Source organism: Mustela lutreola, chromosome 7 (genome assembly GCF_030435805.1).
Source record: "Mustela lutreola isolate mMusLut2 chromosome 7, mMusLut2.pri, whole genome shotgun sequence".
Lineage (NCBI taxonomy): Eukaryota > Metazoa > Chordata > Mammalia > Carnivora > Mustelidae > Mustela > Mustela lutreola.
In genome coordinates, this window is record NC_081296.1 from 94878256 (window position 1) to 94891557 (window position 13302).

The 13302-nt window shown below is 37.2% G+C and overlaps 1 protein-coding gene across 1 annotated transcript in view; it reads right to left on the reverse strand.

Annotated features, from left to right (window-relative positions):
- Positions 1–2476: 2476 nt before the first annotated feature.
- The window catches only part of FBXO33 (F-box protein 33), a 36454-nt gene continuing 25628 nt past the window's right edge, over positions 2477–13302 (reverse strand). Inside the window, exons 2-4 of the mRNA XM_059181986.1 lie at positions 7491–7601; positions 6286–6971; positions 2477–4519 (exon numbers count right to left, since the gene is read on the reverse strand). Of these exons, the coding sequence (XP_059037969.1) occupies positions 4248–4519; positions 6286–6971; positions 7491–7601 (1069 nt within the window). The 3' untranslated portion in view covers positions 2477–4247. The remainder of the gene's footprint in view (positions 4520–6285; positions 6972–7490; positions 7602–13302) is intronic.

A 13302-nucleotide genomic window follows, 5' to 3' on the forward strand; every position in this document is an offset into this window, starting at 1 on the left:
CCTCCTGATGCTTTCATTTTCTTCTTGGAGTGCAGATAGAGTGGACCCTGGTCTGACCCTGTGCCTTGCACACACAGCATCTGTGGGCACTCACCTCTCACCTGTGAGAGGCAGACACTCCATTGTTCATCACAGGCAAGGAATGTCTATGAAGCTATTAGAGAAGTATGTCCCAGGTGTCCAAGGAGCAGGTTGAAAGCTCAGGTGTGAAACTCCAGATGTAGCTGTTTGGCTGTGAGGGGCTTGGACCTGAGGGGCAGGAGGAGGGCACCCTGCAGGCTTCTAACTACATTCACAGAAATCAGGTATTTCTGTCTGTTGGTGACTGATGTGTGCTCTGAGTGGTGGCTAAACTAGCAGCAGGGTTAAGTATGGGAGCTTCATCATGATTTTGAAATACCTTAATGAAAAAATCACTTGAATTTGAAATTAATTCACATTATAAGAAATCTCTACATTACATGTACCATTTTATTCAGAGATGTTATCTTTTTTTAAGACTTAAAAAAAAAAAAAAAGAGCACAAACAAGGGGAGAGACAGAAGCAGAGGGAGAAGCAGGCTCCCCACTAAGCAGGGAGCCCGACATGGGACTTGATCCCAGGACCCTGATATCATGACCTGAGCTGAAGTCAGACACTTTACCAACAAAAAACAAGCAGGCGGCTCTAGAGCTGTTAAACTTTTTTTTTTTTTTTAAGACTTCTTAAGTATAATTTCAGCAGCATAAATTTTTGAATGGCTGTGAAAAAATTTAAAAATTATCACCTATTTGTGGGGTGTTTCTCATTGGTGGCAATGTTAAAAATTTGAAGAGGTTATCAGTTAAAATAAGATTTTATTTGAAAGTTCTATATAAATTTAGTATTTCCCCCAATTCTCTGCATTTTGTCTCAATTATATAATAAACAAAACAATGATTTTTCTCCCTGCACAGTTTTTTTCCAGTTTATACCAGTGTGCTGTACAATATTTTCGGTATATGTCAGGGGATGGAAAAGGCTGGGAAGCCTTGCTAAAGATGATGTAGTTTGATGGTTGTATATTATTCATCCCTGCTTGTGTGTTACTCCATTAGGACCACTTTATGTTACTGGCTTCATAAAGGTCCCATCTGATGCATGCCGTAAGGCCCTAGTAAGTTAGTTTCTGAATCTGTGTTTAGCCATAAGCCCATGGTCTGTCTGTCCTTCCCAAGACCCACCCCACTGACTCCCTATCTTCTTTATTCCTAGGGGGGTGGGGGAAATGGGAAAGCAGTTTTAGCTATGTAAATCTCATATAGTTTAGTGAGCTATGTTTTGAAAATGTTTTATTTAATACATTTCTTCAAAGATGATCTTATGTATGTCTGAGCCGTTGGGCCAACAGTTAAAACTTTTAGGGAAGAATCAGAGTTTTAGATAATCAAGTCCAATCTCTCATTACAGATGAGGAAACTGAATCTAAATAGAGTTTTAGATAATCAAGTCCAATTCCTCCTTTTTCAGATGACTCTAATGCTAAAGCTCTGTAGCATTAGAGTCAGAGCTCAGAGTGTAACAGATGCTGAGCCTCCCAGTTTGGTGCTTTACTATACCAACCGTCATTTGTATACTATTCACATATATTAATAGGCTTTCTTTTTTCATACATTTTGGGTACTATTTTTGTATTTTACATAATAAACATGTTGATTCACCCAAAAAAAGAGTTAGATATGCCTAGGAAACAAGGAAGCTGATGAATACCAGATTATTCCAAGGTGAGGAGGCAGTGTCTGGAAGAAAAGTCAGTGTCTGCAATGATTAGGGAAAGACAGATGAAGGAAAAGAGCCATTTTCTATCTTATAACTGATAGCTGTTTGTCTCAACAACCAAGAATAGAGATTACAAACCAAACTAAAGCAATATAGGAGTTTATGAACTATTTAATACTGGCATACTAAAGGATTTCTGCATCTAGTATAGGAATTGTATAAAGTTCTTATAGCCTATAAATTATGTTTTACTATATCAATACTGTTCTAAATGCATGATACACTTGAGTTTTGTGATAACCAGTCTATTGTTTGCTTTTAAGCTTGTATTTTGCCAAAGCTAGTTAAAACAATTAAAACCCTTCAAACTATTTAAACTGAGACTTTTTTGAAAAAAAAATTCTTTGAGAGAGAGAGAGAAAGAAAGTGAGTGAACAGGGGGAGGAAGGGCATAGGGAGAGGGAGGGAGAATCTCAAACAGACTCCCTGCTAACATGGAGTCCAACTTGGGGCTCAATCCCAGGACCGTGAGATTATGACCTTAGCCGAAATCAAGAGTCAGATGCTTAACTGACTGTACCACCAGGTGCCCCTAACCTAGGACTTTTTATGAAATATTCCCAAATTTAAGCTTTGCCGCACCAGACTAAAATAGTAGCTAACGTGATTATAAAGGATTATTACAGTTTAACACTAAAAGTTTTCATGCTTTGTATACAATAAAACATATTACAATGGTCACTTTTTAATGCTTTATTCATTGATTAAAAGAATATACATTTAACATAAACCATACAACATCAGTCATCAGGTCAAACATTCAGCTGGTTTCCTTACAGTTTCTGTCAGGATTTATTTTATCTGATCACATTTGTAAGATAAAATCTCACCACATCTGGCATTTACACACACTGTGCCAGTGGATTCACACTACTGATGTACATATAAAATCCTCATGGTATGTGCTCACTGGAGACAAAACAGTGCACACCTGTCAAAAGGTCATTTTAATATAAGATGGTAAAACCATTTGTAAAATACATATAAACTTTTTCCATAAATAGAATCATATCTGGACATCTGTTGCATAAATTGTGTTTCCAAAGCTTACAATAGAGCAGCCAGGTCTCAGCACTGCTGGGCACCCACGTTGGCTACTTACTTTATTATTGCAGACTGTCCTTTAACATTAAATGCACAACATTCGTACCACTTAAAACTGGGGTCAGGTGGAAGTCTCACAGAGACCACGTCTGTACCGCGGTTGCCCTGAAACAGTTAAGTCGGCTTTTAAAGCCTCTCAGATATAACAAGGTTTTAAAACATACTTCATGGAATGTTCTTCATGTATCATAGCAGCTCATACCTGTGATAGAACAAGCTTTCAGTTCTTCCTTTCTTTCCTTTACATTCACTATTCACAGTGAAACAGGTGCATGGTTTTTTTTTCTTTTTTTTGTTTTGTTTTTTTCAGAGTTCTGAGGTTGCTGACTGAGCCACAGCACAGCTGTGTACCACAGGTCGAAATTCGACCTTAAATATTACAATCTAGCAGTATCTGGCTGGCCAGAGTGGGCCGGCCCCTGCCAGCATGTGGGCACTTCTTCAGTTAAGTCTATTCTTTGGCAGCTGACACGCGCGCTGACAGAGAAAAATCCAGTGACTCATTGCTAGGGATTTCACGACTAATGTTTGTTTGCAAGCATGTGTGTTTACAGCTCTGTTTTTTGATTTTCTTTTAAGGAGGTTTTACCCTGGAATACAGTTTCCTCCTCCACTATTTGAAATCTGGGCTAAAAAGCTAACTTGAATGTATAATGTAATTGATGAATAAAATTATGTCTCATACAGTTTAAAAAAAAGTCTAACAGTTTGAGTATTCATGTTTATGTAAATGCATTTTTTAAAAAAAGGATTAAGCAGTATTCTAACCTAATACACAAAATTCAGAATGGTAATTGGTGATATCAACTATTATATATGTAATAAAAGTTAAAGTCTTGGCTTCTCTGTTAAAGATCACTCATTTGGGATCATACTATCCTCCCTTCTTCCATTTCAAAAAAAATTAATGAAATGCTATCAAGCATGAATGCAGTGCATTGCATACAAATCCACCAGGCTATGGATATATATCTATATACGTATAAAAATATTTTGGCTCCTGAGTTCTGAACTCTGACACACAAAGAATAAAAACATCAAAAGGCAGAGTAACTCAGTGAAAAAAAAAGTTAGCCAGCAACCTCAGACAACCTTCGGTTGTATATCCTTAAGGTTTGATAACAAGTCCATTAACCGTGAAAGCCCTACACATTGTCACTTTGAACTTCTAAACCAATACCCGACTACGTTCTTTGATCAAGAAGTAGAATATACATATATAATTCTATAAAGCTAATACTGATTAAACACAGCACAAAGGGATTAATTCACACTACTGAAAAAAAAAACATAATAGGACCCTACTTGCATATGTAACCACAGGAATTGTACATTTAAAAAAAAGCTAAATGTCTTCGCTGAAGCTTTGCATCTCTCTGTAAAAATGACGATTCGGTTCAGTGAAGACACTGAGTGATTCGATGTCCATGACCGCATGCCAAGGTTGACCCAGGCCCAGGGATACCTGCTCAATAAGGTTATGCACTGGATCCACATCCTGGTCGGCCAGTTCACCTTGGTCAAAATCAATGCTTTCTTCAGTGACTTCAAGTACTTTTAGATCAGAGCCACGAAGACGAGCAATGGCAATGAGGTTGTGCGCCCACACTGTGTAACCTTCAAAATAAACAAAAAACAAGCACTGTCATTTCCTCGTAATTTATTTTTTCTATTTGATAAGTTAGTCTTTTCCACAAACTTGTATCTCACTGACCACTTTGGTCCTTTTCCTTTAAAAATATACCGAGATTGAAAAAGACTGAAGTAGGATTGTTTAGCTCCAAAAAAAAAAGACCAAGTTTGATATTGTTTCCAACAACATCACTGTGGCTGGTGAATTGGTAGATGCTGTAATGCTATTCCGATATCAGTACATTTAGTTAAGACTGAAGACATTTAAAGTAAAACTTTATAGCTTTGGATAGTGCTCTATCATAAAAAACAAAATTTTATTTCATGTGTATGTATCCATTAACAATACATCGAAAACATTTTTAGTGAGTAAAAAATCCTCTCCTATGATGCTTCACAGTCTGAAGTTAATAAGCGAAACTTTAAACTGTTAATTGCCAATAGAAAATATGTAAAGTATTAAAGAGTCATGGATAAACTTTGGGAAGGAATAAAGGGGAATGGGTATAGGAGCTTTAGCTGTATCTAACATCTTATTTCATATTTCTTGTAAGAAAAAAAGAGCTTAGATTGGCTGAAATTAATCTTTAATATATAGTGTTGAGTAATATTATAACAAGTTGAAATGTATTTCTCTACTGCTATCTCTGATGACTGGCCAAAGTATAAAGCAAAACTTTATAAGTTTTGAAAAGCAAGACACATACTTTCCTGCACTAATGCAGGCTAAAAGATATTTAAAAAATAAGGAAACACAACTAACAGTCCATTTTGTATGCTGTAAAGGTCTTACATGTTCCAGAAAAGGAAGTAAAACGTTCTTCTGGCAGAATAGAAACTCTCTCTAAATGAGGATAGTATTAAGATGAAAGGCACCAGTAAGAAAAAGGCATATACCCAATCAATGGAATCATCATTTAAAAAAATATACAAATTAGGGCGCCTGGGTGGCTCAGTGGGTTAAAGCCTCTGCCTTCGGCTCAGGTCATGATTCCAGGGTCCTGGGATTGAGCCCCGCATCGGGATCTCTGCTCTGCAGAGAGCCTGTTTCCCTTCCTCTCTCTCTGCCTACTTGTGATCTCTGTCTGTCAAATAAATAAAATCTTTAAAAAAAAATACAAATTAATATGGTAATATCTAGAACCTAGAAGATGAGGCAGCAAGCAAGTAAGAAATCATACTTTCTCTTCCTTCTGTATTATGTTTTTAAGAGATCTTGTGATAAGAGGAAGAAATATATCTACTGCAAGTAGATATGTAACTTTTCTTAGATAAATTAATTTCAAATGCCACTCTCATGAAATACCATCTCTCATGAAATACCATCAATCCCATGGTGGAAGAAAAAAGCAACATGGAAGCTGGAACAAAACACTTAAGAGTGGAAATATGACCTTTTACTTGTAAGTGGTGTATCTTATAAGTTAAGTATAAAAGCCAGGGTGCCTGGGTGGCTCAGTGGGTTAAAGCCTCTGCCTTCAGCTCAGGTCATGATCCCAGGGTCCTGGGATCAAGCCCCGCATTGGGCTCTCTGCTCAATGCGGGGAGTCTTGCTTCCCCATCTCTCTTTGCCTGCCTCTCTGCCTACTTGTGATCTCTGTCCAATAAATAAATAAAATCTTTTTTTAAAAAAAGTATAAAAGCCTGCATTTCAACTTGTTAGAAGATTACTCAACACTACAAATGTCAGTGCTTTTTGCTGGTTTAATATGTTTTAGATATAAATAACAAACTGAACAAAAATCACCTACCATGAATTGCCAGGAGAGAGAGCTTTGTGCACCTCCATGCTAATAAAACCAATGGATCTTCATTTCGGTTGTCACTAAGATCTGGAAAACCAGATGTGTCAATCACATCATTCATTAGTATAAAATGAGTGAGGAACTTATCATACTGCCTGGATATAAGATCAACAATAGCTCCTGAAACACAAGTGATGTAGCTGTCAAAATGGATCCTCTCTAGTGGTATACTGGGTTTCAGAATCTTTAGCATATCTTCACTCTTGATATCAAAGGCCATTATGTAGACACGAAGGCTGGTGCTCTTTCGTGACAAGGCTTTCCAATGCTCATCATTTGGCATATTGTCCAGAGACTTGTGCATCACGGAAACATTGTGGACCAGGAGAGACAGTCGCTGCAAAGGCACATGGTTGCTATCAGTTAAGACTCTTGCCATCTCAGCTGTAAAGTCACAGAAATCCAGGGCAAGTGAGCGCAGATTCACGAATCGCTCCAGTTCGACTGTGGTGATAAGGGTGCTGCTACCAGGAATATTGTTGTCTAGCAAGCTCAGGTGCTCCATGGTGTTGGCAATAGAGTTTGAGAGAGATGACAGTGATGTTGGGGTTACTAGTTCCAGCATAAACCCACAGGACAGCCATTTCAGTTGCCTACTATTACTCAGTATTTCTTCAAACAGCTGCTGAATTCTGTATGGAAAACACATGCCACAATGATCCTGTTAACATTTAGTGCTAATCTTTTAACACTGACTTCTGAAACTGGGCAATAAAATGGCATGCAATGTTAAGATCCATTTTCTCTCAATCCAACCCACAAGTAACATTATCATAAATACTACTAAAATTCACATAAAAATATAATGAATAAACCATATTAAACATCCAAAAATAAGTTCTTCAACCAATGAAAGCAGCATTTTTGTACCAGTATGGTAGAAAAGAGTGATGATATACAATTTATGTTACAATGAAGGCAAGGAGAGAAGTAACACTGTTAAATAGCAATAATTTACCCAGCAAAGTCTTTGATTTATCTTAAAGATTTATGATGTGGAATAGGGTATTTCATAGTTAAAACACTTTCAGTTTACAGGACACATTTTTTGGGAAAAATATCATTACTCTCCTGATTGTATCTTACAATTTCTCAGAAAAAACTAAAATTATTGTTAATATAAGCCCCCTTCCACTAGCCATATAACTTACTGTTTAATTTTTTTGCCATCAGGATCCACCTTGCTGAGGTATGTATTTGACAAACTTCCTTGCTGTTGTAAAACACTTATGTCTCCAAAAAGGCTAAACTTCTGGAGGTTCCTACAAAAAAAAAAAAAAAAAAAAGCAATTTAAAATGACTAATATATGCAAATATAAATATTAAAAATAGAAATGTATAAGGGATATCTACAAAAGTTTCCACTTTATAACTCATTTGAAATCCAATTAGGTACTTTCGGATTGCTTTTTACATACAATGAAAAGCAACATAATACAGGAGAAGTAGTAAAAGCTTTACAGAATGAGTACTGAGGTTTTACACTAAGCTGTATGCTCAGTTCAGAAATTCAGCATTTCAATGACCATGGAAAGATGTTCATGCATTGTTTTCCTGATTTTATTTAGTTGTCCGTGTTCTCTTGCGTGTAACTGAGCTTCTTTTGAGATGATTACTTTGAATGATTTGGCAGGCAATTCACAGATCTCTATTTTTGGGGGGTTGGTTACTGGAGCTTTATTAGTTTCCTTTGGTGGGTCCATGTGTGCCTGATTTTCAATGATCTTTATATTTGGAGGAACAAAACCTCTTCAAATGTTTTATAGATAGGTTTCTGCTAACGATCTCCTCTTACTGGGTCTCCAGACTGATGAGATCACCTGTAGGACCATAGTCAAGTTGGACTGAGGCCAGGTCACATGGCTGCTGCTGGGCCTGCACTGGGGTCTATCGTTTGTGGACCTCATTACCAGTCATCTGGGCAGGCATGGATCCTGTCTGGTCTCCTGGTGGAAAGGCTTGCCTCTGAGTCCTTGGTCAGTAGGGCTGGTGCTAGGACAATGTCATTAGGTCCGCGGACAGCGGGCCTATTACTAAGTGTGTGGGCAGGAGTGGTTTTTGTCAGATCCCTAGGAAGGCCAGTGTTTTGCCACTGGGTGGATCCCAAGAAAGGCAGGAATGCCCAGGATTGCAGCTGAGAGGGGCTAGAACTGAGTGTCAGGCTTGTTTCAGGGTCCAGAGCTGGGACCAGATTCTGCAGGTCTGTCTCCAAGGGCACTAACAGATATGTCACCTGCTGGGTTTCTAGATGAAACTGCCCTAGAGCATGGCAGAGTGGGGATGGAGGGCTGCTTCAGGATCCATTTAGACCAATGTTAATGGGTCTGCCCTGGGGTACAAACAGGTATCTCCCAAAGGTTCCTAGGCAGGTAGAAATGCTCCTGGATCATAGCTGTACACAAACTTGAGTACTGCCTTGATTAAAAATCCCTAAGAGATCACACCCTATTGGCTACAAGAAAAAGGCAAATGGCTAGCTTGGTACAATGAGATCCTTCAAAATGTGGTTCAAAAAAAGTTATACTGGGCTACTTATTATTTTTTAATTAAGATTTTATTTTAATTTATTTGACAGAGAGAACACAAGCAGGGGAAGTGGGAGAGGGAGAAGCAGGATCCCTGTTGAGCAAAAAGCCCGATGTGGGGCCCAATCCCAGGACCCTGAGATCATGACCTAAGCCCAACGGAGACGCTTAACCAACTGAGCCACCAAGGCACCCTTACTTACTATTTTTTACATGTAATATTATTCCCTCTCAGGTCTGTCTGGTAAACCACTATTGAGCCTTCTATACCTGAATGCCACCTACTCTATTAAAGCCTTTTCTGAGTCAATTCTTTCAGCATCTGTGGATTTAGCCATCCTATGGGAGTTTGTAAAATGCTTTTTTCCCCCTTTGTTTGTTTGTTTCTTTTTTTTTAGATTTATGTATTTGACAGAGAGAGACACAGAGAAAGAGGAAACTCAAGCAGGGTGAGTGGGAGAGGGAGAAGTAGGCTTCCCACCAAGCAGAGAGCCCGATGTGCCTAGATCCCAGGACCCTGGGATCATGACCTGAGCCGAAGGCAAACACTTAGTGACTGAGGCACCGAGGCACCTTGTAAAATGCTTTTATTTTTATTTATTTATTTATTTATTTATTAAAAGATTTTATTTATTTATTTGACAGACAGAAATCACAAGTAGGTAGAGAGGCAGGCAGAGAGAGAGGGGGAAGCAGGCTCCCTGCTGAGTAGAGAGCACGATGTGGGGCTCGATCCCAGGACCCTGGGATCATGACCTGAGCTGAAGGCAGAGGCTTTCACCCACTGAGCCACCCAGGCACCCCTAAAATGCTTTTATTAAACTAATATGCTTTACTGTGATTTCTTACCTTTCTCATGAGAGGGGTAAACTCCTGTTTCTTATAAGAACCTGGCAATACTTTTTGGCACAGGACAGGTGTTCAATGAGTATTTTTTAAACAAATGAATACTTTGAGAAGGTAATTTCAAGAGTTACCTAGATAGAAACTGTAATCAAGACCATAATTAAATGAGAATAATGGGACATAGATACATAAGGGGAGGTGGGCCTGGGATGGATTTTGGAAAGATAATCATATCATGTGGAGCATTATTTTAAGGGTAATGTTTTCAATCAATTAAAAAAAATAACACAGTTATCTTCTGGATAGGATTTCTATGTAAAGGGAAATTAAAGATACTGACAGCTATTCCAAGTAATTATGTCCTCCAATACTTTGTTTTTCCTATTAGGAGTTCTTTTATGAAACAGAGAACCAAATCTGCCTTAAAGGGGAAAAAAAGACTAAGTAAAAGGTTAGCACCTCAAAGGGCTTAGAATCACTTCTTCATAGATTTCCACAGACTAGTAAGACGATAAATACCAGGTGAGCAGAAAATATTTCACTAAATTTACTACCAAGATACTCCCATAAAAGTATTTAAATTTATTATTTATGAAAAGATATTCATTAAAAAATCTTCACAAATAAAAAGACTTTTTAAGGGACCCATGATAGATGGGAACCAACCTGAATTATTATTATCATAGTAGTAATATTCTTCCTATCATATTCTAAATCTGCATCATTCAATATAGAAAATATAGCTACTAATACTTGGGTAGTCAGAACTGAGATGTGTTTCAGTATAAAAAACTATTTGGAAGACAGTACAAAAATATAAAATCTCATTAAATTTTTTATATTGGTTATATAATATTTGGATATATCGGGTTAAGTATAGTAAGACTAATTTCATAATTTCTTTTTAATTTTTTAATGTGACTACTAGAAAAATTTAAATTACATGTATAATCTATATTATATTTTTATTGGACAGTATTGCTCTAAAGACTATAATGTGCATATTCTAGTTTTCTGGTTAGTTTCATTTAAAAACATATTGTCATCAGCAGAAATGCTCTTATGGTTATTTTAACCATTTTTCAGCTTTCTTTCTTTCTAACGCTAAGACCAATGACTAGTTTTTAACTATAAAAAAGTAGAAGTTGACTTAAGAAAATGTTATCCATAATTAAGCAAAAATCCTACAACTCCAAACACATCGTGGTTATACTGCTAATATATGTTACAGATAAAAAGTAGACACAGACAGGGGCGCCTGGGTGGCTCAGTGGGTTAAGCCGCTGCCTTCGGCTCGGGTCATGATCTCAGGGTCCTGGGATTGAGTCCCGCATCGGGCTCTCTGCTCAGCAGGGAGCCTGCTTCCTTCTCTCTCTCTCTGCCTGCCTCTCAGTGTACTTGTAATTTCTCTCTGTCAAATAAATAAAATCTTTAAAAAAAAAAAAAAAAAAGTAGACACAGACAAACCCACAGTCTTTCCCCATTTCTCCCATTAACTCAAATACAAATCAAATCCAACAACCCGAAAAAAAGTACAAATGATCAAAGGACAACCATTTTGAATGAAGAGAGCCACCTTTTTCCACCCGTGATGTCATTTCTTTCTATTTACTGTAACTCATTTCTTCTGAAGACATCATATTTAATCCCTACTGTTTCTATCTCAGACCTAGAAAAATGCAGCCTGCCAGCAATGGCTGATTCAAAACCAAGTCCTCCCCTAGGAGGAAGGAGTCTTCATTTTCTCATTCTCTTGAGAGAAACAGGAATGGAAAAACATATGGGCAGGGGAAATGAAATTAACCCTGGATTGTATATTTCCTCTAAATGGCGAGTTTTCTCCACTTATTTACTATAGTTAGGTCCACAGAATTTAAGATGACTATGCTGGTGTTTTTTTTTTGTTGTTGTTGTTGTTTTGTTTTTTAAAATTTTCCCAAACATTTCAATCTACATCACTGACATCAAGGTCTGGGTAATTCCTTTTTTCCTGCATTCTGCTGTCTCTGCTACAGTGGAGGGAGATTATCCACATTCTCCAAGACATCTATCCTCTCTTTTGTCTTCTAATCTTCTTTTTTCTACTCCTTCAATCCATTTAGTCCCCAGACTTCCTTAAGTATAATATCAAAGACTTCTACTTACAACGTGCCATAATGGAACAGAGTTCATTTAAGGAACTGTGATTTTAATTTTGCTGAACTACATGTGGTAAATAAAATGCACCTATCTCCTAGTCATGGAATACCAAAGTCCTCATAAATTAAAAAAAACAAAAGCAGAAGAATGGTCTTTCACAATCATGGCTAATAGCCAAGACTATTAACAAAAAGTTTTGACATTTTGACAATTCCTGGCATAATGGTGATGATCTCTTCATTATAGCTACTAGCATTTAAAATTAAAAATAGAGTTTAATAAAATATTGCCCCAATTAATTTGTTTCACAGCCGGTACTTAGATTTACTGAATCTAGAACATAAAAGTTTTCTCTATCTCAGCTTTCCTTTTCAATCGTGACTAAGATATTCTTGCAATGTCATTTTCTTAAGCACTTAAATTTTATCGACAAGCAGCACTTAATTTCTTCAGGTACACAGCAATTTAAAATTCCTTATCATTCAGACCACAACTCCGTGCTTCCGTATGTAATCAAATAATTAGATAATATTACCTGAAAATGAACTTGACAATTCCACTACAAAATTGTATATGAAAGATTTTATCCATTCATTTTAAATCCCGTATCACACTTATCCCTTCCCAGCCCAATAGCTTTCCCTAGCTGGAATCTATTGACCAAATAATGCTCATTGTGAAGCTCACAGTGTTAAGTAATGATGCTCAAAAATGTTAAATATTACATTTGCTTGGCACATATATTTAAGTACTTATAATTCTTTTTTTCATATACTATCCACACTGGTCTGAATGAAGTACTTAGTGTCACTTATTGAGACAATCAACATAAACCACATTATAATCAGCAAGAATAATGTTATCCAAATTTTTAAAGGCTTGGTCAGGAGAAATAAAAGTAGTGTTGATAGAGCACTAAGTGAGAAATCAAGTGTCCAAAATGCAAAAAAATCCACTGACTGGAGTTTTCTTATGTGTGAAACAAAAGTTTTTAAGTTATTTAAAAAGACAAAATCCTATTACATTAGCAACACCTAATTCTTCTTCTAAACATGGTGATACTTTAGTCATATTTAGAACTCTTGCCCACAAAAGTAGGTAAAAGGAGAAGAGAAATTAAGTACATTTACGTTAGAACCAGTACCTAATTTATTTTGAGCCTAAAGTGTTAAGTGTTTATCAATTTTGTTGGTAAGTCTTCAAATTCCAATAAAAGGACTTTTCTATCAGAAATGCCACTTTTCGGGATGCCTGGGTGGCTCAGTTGGTTAAGCGGCTGCCTTCGGCTCAGGTCATGATCCCAGCGTCCTGGGATCGAGTCCCACATCGGGCTCCTTGCTTGGTGGGGAGCCTGCTTCTCCCTCTGCCTCTGCCTGCCACTCTGTCTGCCTGTGCTTGCTCTCACTTCTCTCTCTATGACAAATAAATAAATTAAAATCTTTAAAAAAAAATT